At 39.1% G+C, this 24,757-nt stretch overlaps 4 protein-coding genes across 6 annotated transcripts; 2 read left to right on the top strand and 2 right to left on the bottom strand.

Annotated features, from left to right (window-relative positions):
- The first annotated feature begins 4,047 nt into the window (after positions 1-4,047).
- LOC123474251 (pupal cuticle protein Edg-78E-like) lies at positions 4,048-4,420 on the top strand. The gene has a single exon (XM_045176183.1). It carries the CDS (start codon positions 4,063-4,065, stop codon positions 4,330-4,332), a length of 270 nt encoding a protein of 89 aa, XP_045032118.1. The 5' UTR covers positions 4,048-4,062; the 3' UTR covers positions 4,333-4,420.
- Positions 4,421-7,855: 3,435 nt separating this feature from the next.
- On the bottom strand, positions 7,856-13,253 carry LOC116915510. Of its 3 annotated transcripts, none has more exons than XR_006649587.1 (3): positions 13,112-13,253; positions 12,937-13,036; positions 12,740-12,867 (listed from the first exon to the last, which is right to left on the bottom strand). XR_006649587.1 is itself a non-coding variant. In XM_045177045.1 (2 exons), the coding sequence occupies exons 1-2, from the start codon at positions 8,419-8,421 to the stop codon at positions 7,958-7,960; spliced, it is 345 nt and encodes a 114-aa protein (XP_045032980.1). In that variant the 5' UTR covers positions 8,422-8,954; the 3' UTR covers positions 7,856-7,957. The 3 variants fall into 3 exon arrangements, 1 of the variants encoding a protein (XP_045032980.1); XR_006649588.1 differs by having other exon boundaries at positions 12,937-13,043; positions 13,112-13,252; XM_045177045.1 differs by lacking the exons at positions 12,740-12,867; positions 12,937-13,036; positions 13,112-13,253 and adding exons at positions 7,856-8,298; positions 8,418-8,954.
- Positions 13,254-13,578: 325 nt separating this feature from the next.
- On the top strand, positions 13,579-15,990 carry LOC116927718 (E3 ubiquitin-protein ligase TRIM32). The gene is made up of 4 exons (XM_045177044.1): positions 13,579-13,897; positions 13,973-14,127; positions 14,195-15,254; positions 15,321-15,990. Exons 1-4 carry the CDS (start codon positions 13,712-13,714, stop codon positions 15,642-15,644), a joined length of 1,725 nt encoding a protein of 574 aa, XP_045032979.1. The 5' UTR covers positions 13,579-13,711; the 3' UTR covers positions 15,645-15,990.
- Positions 15,991-16,294: 304 nt separating this feature from the next.
- On the bottom strand, positions 16,295-23,263 carry LOC116927707 (transportin-1). The gene is made up of 19 exons (XM_032934741.2): positions 23,059-23,263; positions 22,836-22,911; positions 22,519-22,757; positions 22,250-22,401; positions 22,115-22,196; positions 21,909-22,031; positions 21,637-21,816; positions 21,353-21,569; positions 21,124-21,276; positions 20,890-21,062; positions 20,513-20,824; positions 20,342-20,449; positions 20,081-20,239; positions 19,921-20,008; positions 19,760-19,858; positions 19,589-19,684; positions 19,063-19,138; positions 18,677-18,851; positions 16,295-18,615 (listed from the first exon to the last, which is right to left on the bottom strand). Exons 1-19 carry the CDS (start codon positions 23,170-23,172, stop codon positions 18,508-18,510), a joined length of 2,730 nt encoding a protein of 909 aa, XP_032790632.1. The 5' UTR covers positions 23,173-23,263; the 3' UTR covers positions 16,295-18,507.
- Positions 23,264-24,757: the final 1,494 nt, after the last annotated feature.

The raw sequence follows: 24,757 nt of genomic DNA, 5'->3' as shown, positions 1-24,757 counted from the left end.
ATTCCCCCACACATCGGAACTGAGGGAGTGAGGGAAGGGGGATAAAATATCCATGATGGCCGCTTCCACTTTTCAGCTTCTACCTCCAAATCTATTCGCCGACATAAAGCAAATAGACACTTACACCGCACCCGAGCAGTTCAACTCTTCCATCTCTGTGATTTCGGTAGTTCCAGAGTGCACAGTCGAATATTGTGTGTTGTGCTTCTCGTTTTCAACAACAAGAATTGTGGATTTTTTCATTCTCGAGCTAAATTAAATGTGTGTAAATGATTGGCAACATGTAACTCTTGAATTTGTGAGAATGTCCTTCTTTTTGAACCGCCATTTAATCAGTACTACCTGTTTCATCTGAAACTTACAGGATGCCGTCGGCTCCAGATCATAATTATGAGGCATAGTAATTATCGTAGTGTTTTATATGACTATAAATTTACATACGCTGAAATTCAACATCCTTTATGACTTGATTTTGTTCGCCAGATCCCATACTACGCCAAATCATTTCACCTGCATTGCAGCAAGTGAAAAGCTAAACTTGATGCTTCGGCCAGTTTCGACATGAACGGGTTGGTAGCAACTAGCAAATTACCCTGACCTATTATTCAATCTTTATCGACCATATCACCAACAGCAGACTGGTTAAGACAAGAGTTTCACGATCCTGCTCGTTCCTGCGTTGGGTAAACTTGTTTTGCAAAAATGATCCACCACGGTCGTTTCCAATCGCCTATGACCCTGTCTGAGAGAACCTTGAAATCGAAATTCCCCGCATTGCTGGGAACAGGCCAATATCAAAGACTGCTATTAACCTGCCAACAGTTTCATTCTATACTGAACAGATAAGGCATGCATGTGCGTGAAAAAATATTCGGGTAAAGATTAAGTAACGATCATTGTTACACATTATTTATCCTTGAATTTTTATTCACGCACATGCAGGCTTTATTTAAATGAGCTATATCTAAGAATGAATAAAAAAGTGGGATCATCGGTCAAATTACCGGCCAGAGTCACCGGTAATCCGTGTTGACTCCTAGCTTCCTCCATTAAGGGGTACAGCGTTCGCTTTCAATCGAGCCAAGGTTATTCAGACTATATATGGATCCTTACACAGTCTTGAAGCCATTTTCGACCTGGAATTAGCGTCAGACAATCTCCAATGGTCCGACCACGTCCATCACCATACTAGGCCACCTTATACCATTCGCACATTTCTGCACCTATGGTATACTACAGTGTATGTTATATGATGAAACAAACAAAACAAAGATCATCTGCAGCTTACACAGTAAAAAAAGTATCAGTTAAAGCCAGAAAGGCAACTATCACTATACCATTCGGTCTTTTCACCTTAACTAGGAAAAGTTTCCTGTTATCAAAATGCATACCAATTTCTGTACTGTCAAAGTTGCTTTCAATAAAGTTGTGTTACAAGGCACTCCTATTTAATTGTGTCTTGAGTGTGGTCCTACATTGCACAACTTCTCCATTTTTAATAGTAAAAGTTCACAGTTTATTTTGCTATGGATATCACCAGTTCTGTTTCTGATCAAAGGCAGGTCCTTCTCTGGTGTTAAGTTCAAGTGAATCTGTAGAAATAACAATTCAGGAATGGCATGCTGTCCCACAACCAAATTTTTACCTCAAAGAACTCAAGACATGATTTTGGTTTTGTCTTCATCATTCTTAATATTAACTTAAATTATTCATTATTCAATTCTTAAATTATTCATTATTCTTAATTAAATTCTTTTCGTTCAATCATTAATTAGTTATTGCTGCGGAATGCTGTATGCGTAGTAATGAATAACTTATCTGATGCTAATTTCTGGTCGACGATGGATGAAAGAGTGACGCAAGGATTGGACAGTTTGAATGGCGTTGGATTATGACCACGTTGGCTGGTCACATTGGGAACAAACACTAAACTCTAAATAGAGGAAACTATAGGTGTCCACATCACTTATAAAGCGTGGATTAAATCTAATGCATATTCGACGTACACACCCACTCTTTTGTCGCGTGTTTTTAGACAGTCTCTGCTTCATATTAACACGTATTTTGTACCGATAGCACAAGAGGCGTCAGGGCATTAAGTACATGGATTTAAATAATTTATTCAGTCAGGATTTTCATAATTTAATAAATCTTATAGCCTTTGCCGTTGAAAGGGATGTGGACAGGGGCAACTGGGAGCTCGTATTCGTGGACGGGAGCGACGGGCAAGTGATCACCTTTTGGCTGGAAACCGGCTTCATCAGCGGCCCAGGTCAAAGTGAATTTCTGGCCTTCAGGGGAAACCCAGTAAGAGGATCCTTTGTTGGTGTTGCCTAGGACTTCACCGTACGATTCTTTGCCGTAAGAGTCGTAGGTGACTCCTTGCATCTTCTTCTGGACCTGAGACTCTTCACGGGTCGTGTAGTCAGACTGGGCATAGCTATGGATTGGAAGAATTATAATTTTTTGGTATGATTATTCTTAAATTAAGGAGTATTAAGAATGAAATTGACTTACCTCCATTGGCTGCTGCCATCGAGGTTGCGCTCGTCAGATTGGCTGGTGATTGTAATGTCAGCGTATTTGTTATCCTTGTTGTAGGCCGGTGCGGGGTAGGCTGGTGCGGGGTAGGCTGGTGCGGGGTAGGCTGGTGAGGGGTAGCTAGGAGTAGGGTACTTTGGTGCCGGGTAGCTTGGGGCAGGGTAGCTGGGAGCTTTGTATTCCGGCTTGTAGCTGGAAGGTGCAGCGGCAGCAACAGCCAAGAAAGCGGCAATGAAGAACTGTCGGAAAATGTCGTGTTAAATTTTTTTAAGTTTTTTTTTCTGCACAGTGTGTATACGGGATAAAATGTCTTACCAGCTTCATGTTGTACTAGGATAGTTTGATAGACAACTGATGGTTTTAGTCCTCCCATCCTGGACTTATATAGTCGAGTGAGTGGTAAACAACATTCAGTTGACCTATTTGTTTTGGCAGCTTGATTTCGCTCGAGCAAATTAGGTTTGGGCGTTGGATAAAATACCTTACTTTCGCTTTTTACGTTAGCCACAGTGCGTTCTTTTTTCTTTGGCTGAAGAAGGTTCCTTTTATCATTCTTGGTTTATAGATGTTGAATTAAAACTGATCAGTCTTGATCGGAATTGCAAATTATTTGCTTATCACGAATTTTTTTTGTGAACCGCGGCTGCAATACTGCCAAGATGCAAATAGTTTTGCTTTTGGGAAAGGCAATTTTTAGCTAAGCGTAGTCACATATTTCTATGAAATCAATACACATTGTACGTTAATTTTACTGAAATCAGGTAAACGAATGATAATTTAATCAATTATAAAATCATCAGTTGGTGGTGACAAGCAAAAATTCTGAAGGATAATTATCAGCATATTGCGTTCGGTTTCTACTTATCGAATACAATCACTGCATTGCAAGGACCATGACCTGCAATGCGAACCAAATAAGTTAACCACGACAAGGTGGTGATTGCCGCTTTCAAAACTAAAGTATATGGAAACAAAATGAAAATGGAAGACACACCCGATATTTCGTCGGCTATATAACGCCGTCCGAAGGTGATTGAAGACATCAGTTGTTCAACTCTTCAACCATTCTCAACATGAAACTAGTAAATATAATTTCTTTTGATTGGTTTAGTTTAATATTTCATCGCTTAATGAGAAGTTTCGATTTCTTTTCATAGTTTGTCATCGCCGCTGTTTTGGCTGTTGCTGCCGCTGCTCCTTCCAGCTACAAGCCGGAATACAAAGCTCCCAGCTACCCAGCGCCACAGCGTACCCCGCACCGGCCTACCCCGCACCGGCCTACCCCGCACCGGCCTACCCCGCACCGGCCTACAACAAGGATAACAAATACGCTGACATTACAATCACCAGCCAATCTGACGAGCGCAACCTCGATGGCAGCAGCCAATGGAGGTAAGTCAATTTCATTCTTAATACTCCTTAATTTAAGAATAATCATACCAAAAAATTATAATTCTTCCAATCCATAGCTATGCCCAGTCTGACTACACGACCCGTGAAGAGTCTCAGGTCCAGAAGAAGATGCAAGGAGTCACCTACGACTCTTACGGCAAAGAATCGTACGGTGAAGTCCTAGGCAACACCAACAAAGGATCCTCTTACTGGGTTTCCCCTGAAGGCCAGAAATTCACTTTGACCTGGACTGCTGACGAAGCTGGATTCCAGCCCAAAGGTGATCACTTGCCCGTCGCTCCCGTCCATGAATACGAGCTCCCAGTTGCTCCAGTCCACGAGTACGAACTCCCAGTCGCCCCTGCCCTCCCTTATTCGCGCACTGGACCCGGTTACTAAGTTAAGAACGTTTCCTTTGTAAAATTTGTATGGCATGAACCATGTAAGTGTAACTTATTTCTTCAAATAAACGCAAATTATGTTTTGATATCCCTATAAAGGGCAATGATCTGAGTAGTCTAAACAAGTTTTGCAGTATACGAATGGAACTTCGATACAAGTAGCAGAACGCCTTGACTAGCGCAGTTATTACCTTAGCTCCATCGCCTAGTTTCCTTACCAAAATAAGAGGATGAAGAGTGAACAGGTTTATCATTCCTCGAGTGACGTCCTCAAACTGGATTCGTTCGAGCTAAAATCCCAGCGACTATTCGAACTCGATTTACGAGAAAACAACGAACCTTTTATTAATCCATTAGGAGTTGAAAGATTCCTGTATGGTCAGTTCGATTTGCACCTGAATTATATTACGAGAATACAACAGCATTTACCAGACAGTGACATAATCCGTTCACGCAGGAATCGTTTCCACTGTATTCTGTCACTCATCGAAAACAAAGCGACGAGGACAGTACCGGTTTCACTGCATCAACCAACCTGCTAATCACTTTTACTCCCAATAAATTGGCAGCACGGGATGGGCCGAACAACAGGAATCAAAAGGTTCAATTCAACGTGCTACTCACGTGCCACCTAGTGTCAACTGAAGAGAACCTTCCCGGTCTTACGGCGGGACTGATACACGTTCCATTCACGATCCGTGATTAGACCATATACGATTTTTCTATTCTGGCGTTTTTCATAAGTATTTATTTTTCTGGCATAAAAATGATTCTATTCAATAGATAATAAAAGAAGTAATGAATAAAGTTCATTTGTTATTATTGTCAATTCAGTTTATTTTGTTTGCGAAATTTAACATTATACGTCAACTTGTGTCATAAAGAGCTGTAGATGGTTAGATCATCTATGGTACAGTATAAAAGACTTGATAAACCGATTCACGTTTGGTAACGGTGTTGGTTCGCTAGCATCGTTACTATGGGTGATATCATATGCGTTACTAATGAGTGCTTATCTAATGCTAATTGCAGGTCGACTATGGATGAAAGAGTGACGCAAGCGCAAGGGTCAGGACAGTTTGAATAACGATTGAATAACGATGGGACCACACTGGCTGGTTACATGGAAAGCAAAGGCTATAAACTCCAAATGGAGGAAATTAGGTGTCCACATGAATTATAAACGGTGGATTAATAGGACGACCAAACCCACTCTTTTTTCATGTTCTCTGCATTTAACCTTCACAAATATTTTGTTATTATGTTTTATATAAATCAGGCAGAAATGTAAATAAATTCTTGTCGTGACCCTCCGACTGCTCGAAGTTGCGGTGATGCAGCTTTAAGAAGTCGGAATGAGCTGCTGCGAGTTCTTCTAAGTTAATGTCCGTTAGGGTATTAAATTTTGCTACTGATTGATCCAAACGCATGGAGGGGAAATAGGCAATAATTACCTAGCAGAGTTGTAGCTTCTCGGAATGGCCGAACCCAAAAATATAAAAAGAAACAAGCACCAGTGGCGATAGGGCGAAGGAAAAACAATCACTTGTGGCGATAAAGAAAAGTGGTGTCTAAAAATGCGTAAAAATGATGACCCCCTTCACTTGTAAAAATTGTATTCGATTAGTTCTCTCATATTTACGAAAATTATAATCAGTTCCATTAAGTTTTGATGTGTAAACCTGCACGATACTTCGCTAGCTTTACTAATTTTTCTTTTCTTTTTGGTGCGACATTTTCGAGAAAATGCATTTTTTAAAGTAGAGAATTCCCCCACACATCGGAACTGAGGGAGTGAGGGAAGGGGGATAAAATATCCATGATGGCCGCTTCCACTTTTCAGCTTCTACCTCCAAATCTATTCGCCGACATAAAGCAAATAGACACTTACACCGCACCCGAGCAGTTCAACTCTTCCATCTCTGTGATTTCGGTAGTTCCAGAGTGCACAGTCGAATATTGTGTGTTGTGCTTCTCGTTTTCAACAACAAGAATTGTGGATTTTTTTCATTCTCGAGCTAAATTAAATGTGTGTAAATGATTGGCAACATGTAACTCTTGAATTTGTGAGAATGTCCTTCTTTTGAACCGCCATTTAATCAGTACTACCTGTTTCATCTGAAACTTACAGGATGCCGTCGGCTCCAGATCATAATTATGAGGCATAGTAATTATCGTAGTGTTTTATATGACTATAAATTTACATACGCTGAAATTCAACATCCTTTATGACTTGATTTTGTTCGCCAGATCCCATACTACGCCAAATCATTTCACCTGCATTGCAGCAAGTGAAAAGCTAAACTTGATGCTTCGGCCAGTTTCGACATGAACGGGTTGGTAGCAACTAGCAAATTACCCTGACCTATTATTCAATCTTTATCGACCATATCACCAACAGCAGACTGGTTAAGACAAGAGTTTCACGATCCTGCTCGTTCCTGCGTTGGGTAAACTTGTTTTGCAAAAATGATCCACCACGGTCGTTTCCAATCGCCTATGACCCTGTCTGAGAGAACCTTGAAATCGAAATTCCCCGCATTGCTGGGAACAGGCCAATATCAAAGACTGCTATTAACCTGCCAACAGTTTCATTCTATACTGAACAGATAAGGCATGCATGTGCGTGAAAAAATATTCGGGTAAAGATTAAGTAACGATCATTGTTACACATTATTTATCCTTGAATTTTTATTCACGCACATGCAGGCTTTATTTAAATGAGCTATATCTAAGAATGAATAAAAAAGTGGGATCATCGGTCAAATTACCGGCCAGAGTCACCGGTAATCCGTGTTGACTCCTAGCTTCCTCCATTAAGGGGTACAGCGTTCGCTTTCAATCGAGCCAAGGTTATTCAGACTATATATGGATCCTTACACAGTCTTGAAGCCATTTTCGACCTGGAATTAGCGTCAGACAATCTCCAATGGTCCGACCACGTCCATCACCATACTAGGCCACCTTATACCATTCGCACATTTCTGCACCTATGGTATACTACAGTGTATGTTATATGATGAAACAAACAAAACAAAGATCATCTGCAGCTTACACAGTAAAAAAAGTATCAGTTAAAGCCAGAAAGGCAACTATCACTATACCATTCGGTCTTTTCACCTTAACTAGGAAAAGTTTCCTGTTATCAAAATGCATACCAATTTCTGTACTGTCAAAGTTGCTTTCAATAAAGTTGTGTTACAAGGCACTCCTATTTAATTGTGTCTTGAGTGTGGTCCTACATTGCACAACTTCTCCATTTTTAATAGTAAAAGTTCACAGTTTATTTTGCTATGGATATCACCAGTTCTGTTTCTGATCAAAGGCAGGTCCTTCTCTGGTGTTAAGTTCAAGTGAATCTGTAGAAATAACAATTCAGGAATGGCATGCTGTCCCACAACCAAATTTTTACCTCAAAGAACTCAAGACATGATTTTGGTTTTGTCTTCATAAGTTTCCCTGCATTAGGCCTATTTCAATAGCCACAGTTTCGAACAAAAAGTTACATTTTCCCCCTGAAATAGAAATTTGGCAATTTTTGGAAATGGAAACCAATACTTTCTGGAAATGAGTTAAATTTTAGGTGTGCACACTTATCCTGTCAGAACTGCATTGCACAACTCTTACCGATGCCGAAGAAATGGTGTACAATACCTTTGAGCAGCATAGTATTTAATGGCTTGAGTGTAGTATGTTGGAGCGGAGTATATGGTCGTGTAGTATTTGGGCGTTCTGGTCGTGTAGTAGACTAAGTAGTTGGGAGACTCGGTGTAGTAGCTGGGAGCTGCATATGTGGTATAATATTCGAGAGCCTTGGTGCTGTAAGAGGGAGCAGCATACGAGGTGGTGTAGTAGGGCGTAGGGGTTGTGTAGTCTAGTGTCCAGATGAGGACAAACCCATCGGTACCCGCCGATGTAGCCATCAAAATGGCAAAAGCAAACAGCAGCGTGACATCGTAGTCCCCTAAAAATTCAAAAATTAAACAGTTCAATAATCGATCCATACAATGAACTAGTGGGGGAAACATTGTAGTTAGTAGGGCTGCTGGAAAATGCAAAAATGAATGAACGACTTTGTCTTACGCATGATTGACAGCCGAATATGCAATATTTCGCCGATGCAATATGTTGCCGACGATGGAGTCAGTTTGAAGGCACCAACGTAACTGGTTTACTTCCACTTCACACGTTCATTTTTATAATACCTACCACCACCCTGATTCATCGCTTTAGCCCAAAGGCATCTTGAAGTTGAACATTTTCGAATTTCCAGTTTCTTACCCCGCCTCTATTGCACTGTGTGGTGTAGCGAAGATCCTCTCATGCTGCATTTCCATCGCTATCGTGGGTTTTCCTAGTTTTCCATTGAAAATGTCAAGTAGAAAGTCAATGCTCAAAATTGGGTACTAGCAGCTAGAGTTCATTGTTTGCACAATTTCACTTAATTGTGAAAAAAAAAAGAAAAGAAAAAAATGGTTGCGCTAAGCTCTTGAATGACATGCTAGTATCCTCCAGACCTGTCACGATGTTGGCCCGGATCATATTGCTGTACTATATGACCCACATCGTGACATCAGCTGATAGCTCTTACCTCTCTATTCAGCCTTGCATTGGAATGGTGGGCCAATCCCATACCAACGCTTGACGTTTCGAGTTGTATTTGCTTACAGACTCTTGGTTACTAGCAATCCCAACATTGGGAGGGTGACATACCCAGTCATTTCAAGTGCCGCTACACATAGAAATGCACTCAACTCTTATATACCGTGAATTTAGGCACCAAACTACGTTGATAACACAATCGGGCAATTTCCGACATAAATTAACTCCCATTTAAATTCTGAGAAACTATGACGTAATGTCTTAAATGAACATTATCGGGAAAACAGTGTTGAATATCATTTGACTTGACTATAAAACAAATAACTTAATTAAATGTTTAAAATTTCGAATTATTATCTAGCACTCACGATTTAGGGTGTGGCATCACGCATCAACACCGTTAATGACATGCAAGAATCCTCCATATCACCTTGCGGCCGATGTCGACACTAATGGGTTTATGCATTGGCTAAGAGTTATACGAAACGAGAGCGCAAATATTAATCGCCGAGTTCAATTTACAATTAGAGTACAATATTTAGATTTGTATTTACCCGTATAAGCATTAAGCAATGTCCCTTGTCATTCTATCATCCAATCAGTTACCCGTTGAAAAAGCAACGACAATCTTATGTAGGATCCTTATTGTTTATTTATGACAATTATTGTCAATCCTACGATTCCAGTTAGAGTTTGACATTGCAATGGCATTAAAGGACACATCCTTCTTTTATTTTTACCATCATAACGTTTTGAATGAAAATTTAAGACAAGAAAATACGTGGCCTTAAATCGCAATGGCCAACCGCCAAAAAGAGAAGGAAATCGGGAAGAGGATGTCATAAGGTAGGCGAAAATAGCAATAAAGGAGGGGTAAGCATCACACAGCACTTGTAATTTTCAATGCCATAGGCTAGTGGCGTGCACATCAGGCTGACAAAAAGTCTTATAAAATGAGGACAAAACTCAATTGGAATCAGTCGAGTGGACTCATCGATCAGTAACGGTAGGAAGGAGAGTGTGGAGATATGCTGCACCATCTTACTACACTGAGGCACCCCAATATTACACCACAAAGGCTGTTGAATACTACACAACTAAAGCCCCGGAGTACTATACCAAGAAAGCTGAATACTACACCACTACTTACGCTGTTCCTGTTTACTACACTGAGGCTCCCAAGTACTATCCGGCTCCGACCTACTACCAAAGTGAAGAGCCACAGTACTACACCACCAAGGCACCTGAATACTACACCACATCATATGCCACTCCTAGCTACTATACAGAGGCTCCAAAATACTACACTACAAAGGCGCCCGAATACTACACCACCACTTATGCGGCTCCCAGCTATTACACTGAGGCTCCAAAGTACTACTCTGCCCCAAGCTACTACACTGAAGCGGCTCCAAAATACTATTAGAGGCCAAGTTTTTTTAAAGCGCTGAACATTTCATCTCCCATATTTATTCGTTCATCACAGTCGTTCTTGAAGTATAACATTAATGTCAAATGATATGTTTCATACAAAAATGTTCTCGTTAACTCTTCGCATTTCACATGTTTCTCTTTATAAAACTTGTGTAAAAAACAAGCGTGTCATGGTGAATCGAGTTTGTTTCACGATAGGCCTATAGGCCTACGGAACACCTTTACACCTAGACGTACAGTAGACCCTATGGTAATTCTTGGTTGAGCATGGTTGAGGAAGCATTGGCAAAGACTGTCTACCCGTTGCGTCTTCAACAATGTTAAGGCGGGACACAGGCGAGTTTTCTTCTTCCGATGTTTTCGTTAGAGGAGCAAAACTATCATCACCAGTTTCTTTAAGCTAAGGTTGAACTGAACACAATACTACCAAGACAATTACAGCGAACCTGTAAGAGAGAACAACATGCAATTACTGAAAATTACAGTATATTTCCAATTCACATCAAATAAGAAAGTTAAATTACGTCTGCTGTTTCATTCTAAAGAAGAGATTGATTTCTTGCTGTTCTGCTGTTGCTGAGCTCAACTCGGTAAGTGATAGCAAACATAGGAATACTATACCAGGCATTTATACACCTTCCGAGGCAAATGGTACAAGCCCTGCCAAAGGTTGCAATTACTACCTTTAATCTATTGGAAAGTAATAGCTGAGAGGGTTTTAGAAAATCACCTATGGATGTCATCAGGCACTAGCGTAGTTCTCTGAATGATGTTCCACGCACTCCCGATAGCGCGAGGGGAATAATCACAATTCGTAGCAGTTTCCCAAGTAATGAATTCGTATTCTCATTTGTCTAGATTAAAATGCATGTTTTAAGCACCCAGCTTTGCTACTAAATATTGTTTTTAAAGCAAGTGATTTATCTCTGCAATATTTTTTGCAACCTGATTGTAACGTTTAGACCCTTAGACCGCCTTAGACGACTAGACAAGAAAACTAAGTCCTGGATTGATCGTTAGGGGTTAACAGAATACATTTTTAAATTGTATTTGCAGATATCCTGGATGTACCTGATGCCTTGGGATCACTCGGTGTCCGAAGGGAATGCCACCGATGTTATGTTGTCACTGTAAATCAAACATATCCAGCATCATTCTTGTGTTTGCTGAATTATTACCTCATTCGAAGACAAACAAAGGAGTTAAAGAAGGCAATAGTTAAAAACAACACAAGAATGATGCTGGATTATTGGAGGAATTTATTGGGACTGATTTTTATAAGGAATTTTTCTAATTAAAAATAAAAAGCACCAAATTCTGCTGCCGGATCAATAGTTTTAATACCTGTAGCTGCTCCAATGGCAGAAATGAATTTAACAGATACCTAAGAAAAATTTGAATATCCAAACAGTACTCAGTCGGGCTCGGCCTCAATTCCCGAGACCCTTACTACGAGAAGTTACTAGTAGCGCGAAGCCGAAAAAAGAAGTAAACAAAAAGGGCGCACTTTTCTGTGTGTCGCGCTAGTACCTTCTGATAGTAAGCCGGAACTCGGACTATCAGTAATACAATATCTACTAAACGTTCGTACAATGGCACACCATAATAACAAGTTGTCAACATCACGCATCTCACATACGGAAGTCACTGCAGCTTAAGGTAAAAAATTTGAAATGGAGAAGGAGAATAGCATGTTACTTTCAAGTTGCAACCCTCGATTAAATTCAGTATGCAACCAAGGAAAATTCTAAAACGCATATCTACACAATCCCAAGTGCATAAAAAACCTAAAAATGGACTTAAAACGAAACTTTAAGCTGAAAATATTTTTTGGCATCTGTCAAGATTTGAACGTTGACATAGCAGATCACCTGGAAAGATATCATTTGCTATCTTCTACCAGAACGTGTTATTTGTTTAATTATTAATGACATTATTACGTTACGTTACGTTGCTTAACTTTATGCACTGCCTTTTGTTTTGTTTTATTAATTTTTATTCTCAAAAGTTGTTAATTTGGCAAAAGTTGATCATCGACCGTAGACTCGCGCCCCAAGTTCAGGTTCCATGTTCCATGTTTCCATGCACATTGCTTCAATCCCTCTAAGCCTCATCTAGGGTCATTGATGATCAACAGACGCCATAACCACTAGGCTATGGACGCCCAACTTAATTTGATTACGCAAAATGTTTTATGTTACTTTCGCAGTGCTCGCCATACATGCTTTCTACTTAAGCACAAAAAGAGAGAGAGAGAGAGATGATAATATTAGTTTCCTGAGTGTTTATTTTTCTTAAAACTGAAAAAAAAAAAAAACGAAAATTTATTTTTTTTCATTTTTTGTTTGTTTGTTGTTGTTGTTTTTTAAAATTTAATTCAATTTTACAATATTTTTTGTTTGTTTTGTTGATTTTACAGAAGCAACTTAAATTATGTCCATGCATTTTGCCTGCTCCTCTGAGATTTGCTTTCGTTTTTGTACAGCTTTTATATTAGCTGGAGGAACAAAATAGAAGGAGGCTCCAAAAAGGGTTTAAAAAGAGAATGATAAAAGTTGCTCGTTACCTTTTCATCATCTCGGTGAAACTAACCCGAACCGCACGACGTAACGAGGGCATCAACTTGTCGTGCTACAACATTGGCTGAACTTCCGTATTGGCAGGATCTACAACCTTATCAAAATTCAAACATCAGAACGTCTAAGCAACAACAACAAAGCCCTTGTCATTTTGGCTGTTACACTGGTCATGTGAACAGAGAGAATGAATTTTCTTCCCCATGGCTTGGCTCTTAGCACTCTTGTTCCAGACGGCTTCAGTACGTCAAATTAGAAACCAATGCCGACCATCTGGATATCACTCGACACAATACGCCCACTGCACCGCCGTACGCATTTGCTGGAGTGCATACGTTCTCCTAGATCAAATTGCAAGATTTTATGAGCTAGATAATTTGCCAATTGCCTTTACAGAATTTTGAGATAAATTGTTTCACAATAACGTAATACTTAACACATTAACCTAAACTTCACCCTGTCGACTGCCGAGCAGAATGTATACTGAGACTGACTAATGCACTCTCCCATAAAACCAACGCTAGGTTTCAAAACTTCTTGATTAATTACATTTTTCAAAGATCTTATTTGAGCAGTTTGTAATTATTTGCCAACATTGTGAAATATTTTATACGTTAATAAATTTTTACAGATGCGAATGAAATAATAAAATATTAAACGTTGTCATGGCTTTGAACGACATGATAAGTTTATTTCAGTCGTGAGTTTCACACGTGGTCTTGTTGTCTGAAAGGTTGGCGATCAGGGGTTAAGGCACGCTATAAGATGGCTGTAAGCCTTTCGTCTCATTTAATGGGTTTCAGTGACGATACCGTTGCGTGTTCCGTTGCCCAAATGGATGAGATTGAAGATCTGAGTACGTGCTCAGTCTGTTTTTCAGAGTATAATAGTGATAAGCGAATCGCCAAGTTTCTCCCTTGTTTCCATACATTTTGCCTGGAGTGCCTTAGGGTAAAAATTTTACCTAATTTTCACTAAATATTGTACCTTTCAACACTTTCTTGTTTTTGTTCTGTGTTTTTATAGTCACTGTCTTCATCCACTGTTATAATAACATGTCCTCTATGTCGGAACACATTTACATGCAACAATGGTGTGGATAACCTTCCGTCCAACATGTATGCCCTTCATATTGCCAAAATGTCCAACAAAGCTGAGAGAGCTAAACAGTTGCAAAGATCGTAAGCCTCTATTGCTTTATTCTTGCACTTGATGGATCCTAACTAATAACTCTAAATGTTTTAACAGGTTGGAATGCTGGTGCCTGTCCTGCGAGTCAGTTGCCAAATTGTCTTGCTATTTCAGCAACCCAAAACATTCTCTTGTATCCATAAGAGGTAGCACTATGAAAGAAGCTGAAGATCTTCAAAAACTGATCAAAGACATCCCTTTAAAAAAATCATTGGCTATTAAAAAGCACAAACAAGTGCAAGCCCATCTGAACTCCTTAATGGAATCGTTGAAACAAGTTGAAGTTGGCCTTAAAGATCAGCTAATGAAAAATGATCTTCATCTAGCGGGAATAATGTCTTTGGATGAAAAACTTGCTTTTGCTCAAGAGAATAAAGATATGACTGTTGCAGCTGTTAGGGAAACTGTCAATAAGATTGCTTTCCAGTGCGACGAATCATTGGCAGAAGTGGCAAATATCGCCGAATATTACGAATCACAGAAAAGGATTAGAATCCTTTTGAATCTTCGAAATTCAGACAATCAAGTCATCCCAACATTTTCTTTATTCGAAGATGGTTTTTACAGCAACTGGTCAACAGCGGAAAACTTGTCTACCACAGATCGAAATCTTATGCTTGTATCGCATCTGGTCTTCACAATCTTGAAGCGATGGAAGATTGCTTTGAAAGTAAAATTACCTCCGGGTTCAATGTTTACAGCAGTCAGCTTATCTTCTATCGAAAATCGACATTCTCCACCACAGCTACCAACTGTCACCGCATCCTCTACATCTTCCAGTGTCCCGTCAACTACGATATCACCTAGTGTTGTCGAACAATCACTCAAACCTTCAAATTCAAATTCAGCATGGGGTCCAGCTCCCACGCTGAGCTACTCGCAAGTGCTCAATTTGCCAAAACCCTTGCAGCCTCCGAAACCAATTTCTCAAGCTAGCAGCGAATTGCCTAGTTTCACTTTCCGGTTTGGCCAAAAAGGTAACAGCAAATTCAACCTCTCTAGCAAATTTCTCGGTGAAGTCCTGGTGAAAATAAGACTTTCATCACACGTTACGTTCATGCAAGAATTAGTTTACTTTTGCCGTAAGCCAAGAGAAATATCGAGACGTATCATTAAGGTATGTGAAGAATTAGTATTTGCATTTACTATTTTTCGAATTTTTTTATATGAGTTTAATTCGTAGGCCTCTCCTGGGATGTTCATCACTGTCCAAGCAGAGAACCCACTCATGCTTGAGGCAATGCCAGCTATGCATTCCCTGGGCACATGGGAGAGCCAGGAACGAACCAAGGATGCATGGGATGTTGGCATAAACTCAGTCTTAGATGCGGACGGCCAGGTCGTTGCCTGGAAACTAATCTTTCTTCTAGAAAAATTTAAACCCAACAACATGGAGGTAGCCATGCTTTTTGGAAAAGTTCTGGATGGCAAAGAAATTTTACAGCAGATGGCTTCAAGAACCAAACAGGATCGTTTCAACCTACAAGTTACCGTTAAAACAGTTTAAGCTTTGCGTTTTCTTAACTAGTGGTAGTAACATCTCCCAAATTTATTTCCGTTAATTTGTCAAACCCAGAAAGAAAGCAGTTAAAACCCTTAACTATTTCTTTATTATGGAGATGTTATGTTGTACCAACCTGCTAGATGCGGTTTCCTCTTTCGGTTTTTCTTTTATGTTATCGTTTCGGCCCGTCTTTTACATGTATGTATTTAACGCGTATCGATCAAATCCCCCATCCCTTCCGCGTCGGATACTATGCGCTTTACAACGATCCGCAAATAACAGTGTCGACAAAATTTCACATGTGCGTTTTGAAAAGACCGGCTCAGTTGAATAAACAGTTCAAAAGTTAGATTTAAACATTTCATCATGTTTTAGTAATGTGCAATTGAGTAATTGACAATTTTTTCGGTATATTGTTCTTAAAATTGCAATCAAGGTCCGTCATAAATTTGACGTCTAAAACATCGGACGAATCTAGGCAAGGTTATGCGGGAAACTGAAAGTTGTAAGTTATCTTATTCCTTCAGAAGTAATCAAAAGGTGAACAATGTGCAATTGAAAGACGAATTAGGACAGATATTGGCAACTGTTGTGACGTTCATTCATCCTAATATGATGTCTTTAGTGTTAAGGAAATGTACATGAAAATGAGCTTGTCGGAAAGATTAGCCACGATTTATTTAAAAAGATTACGTTTTTGTAGACAATCAGATGACATCAGGATGACAAATGAAAAAAAAAAAAAAAAATTAAAGGAATAAAAAAATAAAAAAGGAATAACAAAATACAACTACCTAATTCCCAATCTATTGATCATTTGATACGCCACACAGTGGGAGGGAACTGCCAATTCAGTTACGAAAATAGAGAAAAGATAGTTTAGTTTTTAGTGCTACAAACGACGAGCGATGGTAAATGTATAACTTAATCATTTAAATGTGTGAAAATCCCACAGCAACAAAACACTCGTACGATTAATGGCCATTTACTCATTCTATAGAAGATTTTAGTCCTAACATTCACCAATTAGGGAAAGATACACACACTGATACATTAAAATAGCCTAACAATGGTGGGCAGTTATACAATATTGAATTGTGAAGGCCTAGGGGACGAGACACGTGGCTGCAGATGGGAATTCAAGAACGAAATCAAGATTTATTTCTGAAGGTGGAAAAAGAAACGGAAAAATGATTGAAGCAAAACATATCAAGTCACAAAGTAGAAGTGTAACGTCCGACTTCGTGACATGACCAGCTTGACATCTTATTTCCTACCCTGCCCAATTATCCAGCAGCAAATTCATTATGAATATTCAGAGCAAGTCCCTAATAACGCCATTAGAAAAAAAAAACAAATAAAAAAAAAGATGGAAAAAAGGTAATAAATGGGTCCTCTTTGAAGTTACTGTGACCTTAAAGACTAGAAGACAAAAAAAAAAATAAATAAATAAAAAAAAAAAAAAAAGAAAAAAAAGAATTATATCCCCTTGCTATAGCGGATAAGCCTAAATGGAGAAAGGAAATTTTTTTAATGTTTAACGATTTCCCTATACCCAACCCGTATAACGCGCAACAACAAATCACGACCCTGGAATTTTAAAATAATAATAATAATGTAAAAAAAAAAAAAAAAAGGTTCGCGCCTCATCTGAAATTGGGGTCGAGTTTGGTTGACTCAATTTTCAAGTAATGGTCTTTATTATTTTTTAAGCATCAAGTTATTATTTAAAAAAACGACTTCCCTCATTCGCACTGACGCATTCCGACAAAAAGTGATGAGCATTGCGTGCAGATATCACAGACTTATTTCCCTTTTTTAAAAAGCAAACAATTCCCCCTAACGAATTTTTCAAAGTGGAACGCTAATAGTAATGAACTTTGATTTACTTGGGTATCAATTGGAGGAACAAACCATTGAATTCGAACAAAAAGACAACGGGGCGCGAACGACGCTACTGTTTTGGCGTTTAAGTACATCGAAAACGCTTTGAATCGACGGGGCAAAAATTACCGAAGCCCTCCCCCCCTTCCCTCTCCTATTCTTAATCGGATGGCGCTGGAGGCGAGTGGTACGAAGTTTAAACAAACAATGGAGAAGTACAAACTAACACGAACGTACACCTAGGCCTTCTTACGAAAACTCTCGTCTGACAAGGTTGGATGCAAAAAAGCAAAGAACCATTACAATAGCATAACAGAAAATGATTGGCCGAGGCCTCGAGGCCGACAAATCAAAATGACATTCCGACTGTCGATACGGATTCAGGCCACAAAAACCAAAATTAAGCATACAAAGAAATCTAACTTGGACGCATTAAACCTTCATACTATCTGCAATCTTGGATAGTGGTTCTTGACCACATCCAAAACAGTCAGACATTTTCATACCTAATTTCTTAAAAGGATAAAGGAGTACGGCATCTATGCTAAGAGAGCCTCGGAAAGGCTTGAAAAGAGAAAGAAAAAATAGAGAAACGAGAACAGAGGAAAAAAAAAAAAAAAAAACGAAGGAGGGAAATCAAGATGTGTTACGAGAAATAAAGAATAACTTCACCATGGTATGACATGACGAACTTCGGTAGGGAAATCAGCCGCAAAAATCGATTATATTTTTGGCCTGACGGGAAAACGCTAAACACAGTTTCCCTCTTTTTTTTTTTTTTTTTTCTTTCTTCCTTTTTCCTTTGTTTTTTTTTTTTTTTTTTGTGTTTTGTTTAGTTTTTTTTTTGTTTGTTTGTTTTGTTTTTGTTATTATTTTTTTAATATGATTTCTTCTTTTATCATTTGCGTGATCTCTCTTTTGCCGTGCAACAGATACCATCACCGCCAATTATTTGTGACGGAAGTAGACGGCTGCCGCACTATCAGACACCATATTGCTGCGACATTCTTTCGCGAAGCGGTGGTGGAAATTGATCCGTGAAACGTTTCCAGCCCTCCTCACCAACTTGACTTTTAAAGCCTTGGAGAATCTAAAAGTGGTAAAAACAAAACATTAGCAGCAACCTTGAGTGCTATTAATTTTCCAATTACTTTGACAAACTGTTCCTTCAGGTCAGGTCGGGGACTGACCCAGGAGGCGACGGCGTCACAAAAGAAGATGAAATCATGAACGATTCCGCCAGGGTTAACAGCAATCATGTTGCACATTCCCCGAAAGGCGGAATCTTTCTCCTCATTATCTCGAATGTTGCGAAGCGACATGCACCTTTAAAATAAAAAAAAAAAAAAAGGTAAATGTTTTACAACTCCGCAGCAAAGACGCTTAGGCTTTCAGAAATAGGGATAAGATTATTAGATGATTATCACAACAGAGTTCGCGATAAAGGATGGCAAACAAGTTAAAAATAATAATGACCACGATAATAAAAAATAATTTAATGAAAAGTAAAAAGAAAAAAATTGCAAAAGAAACCGACCATCGTTGGGCGAACTGTTGCAAATGAGGAGCCACGTCGTGGGGACACACAAAGCCCAGACGACCTAAGGTAATGGCTATTGGTTTGATGGGAAACGGCAGATTATCGGCGCCAGTAGGTCAGGTTGGATTAGGTTTCAAACGGGGACGAATCCAAAAAGGGAAATCAGGAGGAGACAAAAGAAAGACGCACAAATAAAAAAAAAGTATTCGGACAGGAAATATGCACTCAAACATAACAAACTCAATAGCGATAAAAATAAAAATTAAATAAAAAATATTCAGAAGCTTCAGATAACTTAGGTTTGGATTCAACATGAAAAACTTAGTTAAAGATCACCTTACGTAAAAATGTCTGTTAACAAATTGAACTCTCGCTGAACAAAATTTGGATTAAAAATTAGATCATGGCAATTCAAATGAAATGACAAAATGTTAACACCTTACATAACAACTAAACTCATTTTTCACAGATCAATTCTTGGATTCGAGAAGATATTCTAAGAAGAGGTACAATTGTCTCTTACCGGTATTTTCCAACAACGTTTTTGGTGTATTAGGTCGATTGATGATGGCAATTAACTGAGTCAGAAACAACGGTATATAATTGTGCATTTCATTTCCTAAAAAGAAAAACGTTGGTAAAGTTGGAAACTAATCAAAAAAGAATATCGAACATCAAGGATATTTTAACTTACCGAGTTTTACCGCGATCTCACCAATTGCCCAAGTAGCGTTGTTACAAACCGAGATAAATTCAGGATTCAAGTTTTGTCCAAGAATAGGCAGAAATTCGGCTACGCAAAAAATAAATTGTGATATCGTTATCTCATCAAAGCTTACTCAATTTTTAACATACGTAAGCATGACAGAACATGTTGAAAACAAGCTTTTGTCAAGTCACCCAATAAAGCAAACGAAGACTGGCGAACTTCAGGCATGGGATCCTAGTTGTGTATAATAAAGGTTCAAGTTAAAAATATATAAATATATGTGTAAAGAAAATAACTAAAACAGACCTGCATGCTCTGATAAAGAAGCTGCATAATATTTGAAGCGACTATAAGACGTTCAATATGTCCGCCTAGTCCTTCTGTTAGTCCGGACAAGAGATCAAGGGCTACAATCATGAAGTCCTTGTCAGGCGCTTCAAACTGATCGGGCTGCTGCATACTAGCCTGTTTTATAAAAAAAAAAAAAAATTAAAAAAAATAAGGGTAGTAATATTACTTGAAGATTTAGTAACGGAAGAGAAAATTTGCTGAGACTAAGCCACGTACAATGTGCTGATTAAGTGTCTGCTCCACTAAAGATATGCAGCGGCGAAATACTGGTTCACAGTAGGGGAGAAATCCAGACTGCAATGCAGTTGCCACACTGGATAAACACTATAAAGAGACAGAAAAAGTAGAGATTTCCAACAAGAATAAAATCCGACAGCAATACGGTACTTCAAGTAATGGAAACAAATCCTTGTCTTCGTCCTTTAGCACGTTCCACTTCGTGATTAGGGGGGGCATCAGCAGATTGATGTAGTCGGGCTTGTTTAAATGGTGACCCACGGAATCTGCTAGCGTACCGATTGCGTCGTAAAGAATCAGTAAGTTCTTATGCTGGTATTTGCTAAAAGCGTAGACAAGCGTCTCCAGAATGAAACCCAAATAGGGTACTAATTCTGTGCATGCTTCTTCCTCAAGAGTGGCAAAGGCCGAACAAGCGGCCTCTTGAACTCGCTTGTTGCCATCTAAGATCCGTTTTAGCAACTATTGAATGATATTTTTAAAAAATGAAGGGGAAAACTAGTGGGATTTTTAAAATTTTGAAGCACCTCAGTCATTAGCGGTTTCAAATACTGATCATGAGGTTGGCCTACAACCCAATGAGCATAGCGACTTAGAGTCCAGCAAGTGATGGCACGGACCAGCGCTTTTTTCTCTGACAGACAGTTGATTAAGAAGGGGACTAGCTCAGGAAGATGAGCTACCATTCCTGTCATGCAACCTACAAAAGTAGATTTTGTCGTTAACAACAAACCAATGATACAAATAACAAAAGTAAATACCTTCGGCAATCGCTCCAAGTGCCAAAATTCCAGACTCTTTTATCTCCCAATCCGCATGGAAAAGTGTCTCTTTCAGAATCGGCAAAAGAACAGGAAGCAAATCGTCTTTAAAAACATTTGCTAAAACGTCAAGAGCGGCGGCACTGCATTTTCCTTTAAACATGATAGATTAGTAACTAGAACACATTTTTCAAACGAAGAAATAAAAGATGGTAAACGCTATTTTTACTTAGATTCCAATCCGACAGCGCGCTATCCGAGTCCATGCCGTCGTCTTCGTCGCCATCCTCAAGATCTTCTTCATCTTCAGGAATTTCTCCATCAGCATTGGCAGGACGGCCACTTTCGGCACCTTCGCGATGAAGCGTATGAGTACGAGATTTGTGAAAGCGTGGTCGAATGTCTTGCTCTCGATCGGGTATCATTTCATCTTCTTCAACATCTCCCTATCAAATCAAGTGCATATTCAGCAAATGTAGCCCTGTTTGTTCGTACCAGTGGATTTGAACAAACCTTGAGAAGGATAATGTCGATTTCCGAGTATCTCATCCCTTTAACCAAAACTGGAACCAACCTCGCAAGGTGAGGGCTGAGAACTTCTTTACAAATGGGCTGATCTGCCAGCGAAAGCCAAAATTCGCAAGCCTCTAAGGCAACTGTTTCATTTCCATCTTGTGTCCTGCCTAGCATGTACTAATAGAAGTAAAAAGATAAGTTTTGACTTACTTAATATTGGTGACTGAAAGGTGTCATTTAATAAAACAAGGGGAGAGAACTGCTGATACCTCAATTATATTATGCATGTGAGGAACTAGCCGATCCATTCGTACATCGAGAAGCATAACTAACGCTCGGCAAACATTTTTACGAACTTCCGCGTCATCATCAGCAGCCAAATGCATCAAACCCTGTAAGCAAAAAAAAAAAAATAAAATAAAAATTGTCAGTGAAAAGTTCATGTCAAATCCCATGTCTAATATGATTGCATCACCTGCAGAAATGCATCTATGTGGATCATTAAAGCTTGCGTCCGACTCATGATGAACTGATTCACACAGGCCAAGGCATGTGATCTGATTTGAGAGATTTATTGGTAAATTCTATCATTAGTTAAAGAATGGATTACCTGATTTTTGAACTACTGTGTTGGAAAAACTGAAGAAATTTAGGAATCAGAATGTTTAATGGCCTATTTAGGGCATCACTGTCAAGGATTTCTGATGAATCTTCACATATTTTTTGAAGAGCTCCAAACGCACCTTCACAGACATTATAGTCCTAGGAAAACATGTCACCCAAAAGTTAAAGATTACATTGATTTTCTTAAAACATTCATGTACCAGATAAACAAAACCCCAAAAAATTAAATAATTAAAATAAAACAAGCAAACACACCTGAGAGTCCAGCATTTGGCAAAGCTTGGGCAACAGTTCTGGCCAATTTGCCAGTTCCCCTCTCGAGGAGATGGTAGTAATGAGAATACCAACTGTTGCCCGTATAAGAGGTGATGGGTCTCCTATAGCAGACAGGCATTCATTACGAATGAAATCTGCTACAGGAGCAGGAAATTTATGGAAGTGGGCTCGCACATTGTTCTTCAAGATCAATCCACTAAGTGATCTGGTGGGTTCATCTACATAAAAAATTTTCAAGATATGGTTATTTAAGTGCCAATAGAAATGAACATTAATTATAGCAATTGTTGTATTACCTTCTGATGTGAGCTTGGTCAAAACAAATATCAGGTAGTTGTTGAAATCTGGATATTTGTTAAGTTCTTCCAATTTCTGTAAAGATCAATAAACATCGTTCATAACAACCACCATGCAACCATGTTGAAACCAATGGAGACCGGGTGGCCCCGCTTCCCTCCCAAAATTGTACTTATTTCATGCAGAGACGAGTCCCATAATTAATTGTGATGAATACAATACCTGTTGAACTGCACGTTGTGTAGCATTGTCGGGTGATTGGGATTCTTTTAGTAACTGTAAGATTTGACACAGGCCATCTTCTTGTGGCGACCAAGTTTCGGCCATGTTGAACATTAACCAAGACTCATGAAATCATAGCTAATGCCTACTAGATAGCAAAAGCCTGTCCATCCCCCGCCCTACAGTACTAAGGCATTCTATCCCTAGTTTCATACAGCGCCTCAAACTTGCCTTCCGCATGGGCTATAGTGTCACCTAGCGGAAAAGATATAAATGAACCAAACAAACGAAATGAAAGAAGGTATGTGCTAATTGTGCTATGTCCTATGTGGTAGCTTAATCCTTATGGAGACTTTGTTAATTTTACCGTTTTTGAAAATAAATCACATAATAGCTAGTTAAAAATGTGAAATCTTTACGATATGTCTTGATGGAAATAACAATAGTTTTTCAGTGTGTTTTATACGAAAAAAATACAGTTTGGAAAAGATCACGAAAGAACACGAATAACCGCTTGTAATTTTTCAGCCATGTAGGAGAGAAAGGAAATCGATACACCATGTGATTTTACCAGTCGATGAAGACAACTACATCACGAGTTGTCAGTACATTTCCCTACGTCTTGCCCACGAGCCGTTGCGATGCTCCGAACCAAAGGTCTACTGGCTGAAGGTTCAGACTTTGAAAATCTTTACGTATGTAATCGGTGGAACCACAGCATTGCCTAATAAAAATTCCGGCTTCAACCGTGTCTACTTGTTTCTATATGGCCGGGAAACTCGCCTTGTTATCGTGAAAGCCAATTTCAAAAGTGTTTTTTTCTAATTTCCTATCACAGACTCACAGCGAGTTGTTCTAAGTCTGAATCGACATAGTAGCACCCGTTGTAGAAGTTTTGTACATCTAAATTCTGGAAACCTTGTTATCAGTGATTTCAGAACTGCAGCACTGGCGTGGATCTAAGCACTTATAGTTCAAACAAATTCGGGATGGATGCATGGATGCAAGCCTAATGGTGATTACACTGTTGTCCCGCAATCGGCATTTTTGCTTTGACGACCGTAAGGGTTAGGTCCACACGGGTCCATAGCAAGTACACAAAGCCGGATTCCTTACCTTCACATTTAATGTAAAGTAGTTTAAGCCAAAATATTTTTAAGAACCCTTTGCGGAAAATGGCTAGGATGTTAGGAAGTAAATTGTAAGAAATGCAAATAAACTTTGATGGAGAGAAACTCGATGGCAGTTTGTGTTAATCTACGGTAGATCCTTAGTCCTTACGGTCGAAATCGAGGGGTTGCCAACTCCCTGGCAAAGTGTAAGAAATGCTAAATTTTGGCTTAGATTCACCTTGATTTAAGATAGATTTTGGCTTAAGATTCTTAATTTGGCTTAAGATTCACACAGGTTGTGGCTTATAGATTCAAAATTATTTTCGGCAGAGTGTACGAGATTCAAATCAGTTGCTAATCCTTCCGTGGAAATGACTAGCATCATTTCTTATTGTTAAACGTCCGAAGAAAACCAATCTTATGCAAACCTTACATATTTTCACCTTAAAATGGGGTTAATCCTGGTTCTTTTGTAATTACGAGGCAACTGAAAAAATAATTACTAAATTAGTAACATTTAATTTCGTTCGTCTTACCTATATTTCTAATCGTGGCAAGTATGCGTCGCTGTACCTCAAATCCTTCTT

Source organism: Daphnia magna, linkage group LG7, assembly GCF_020631705.1.
Source record: "Daphnia magna isolate NIES linkage group LG7, ASM2063170v1.1, whole genome shotgun sequence".
NCBI lineage: Eukaryota > Metazoa > Arthropoda > Branchiopoda > Diplostraca > Daphniidae > Daphnia > Daphnia magna.
The sequence above is the reverse complement of the archived record's forward strand: the minus strand, read 5'-3'. Positions and strand labels throughout refer to the sequence as shown.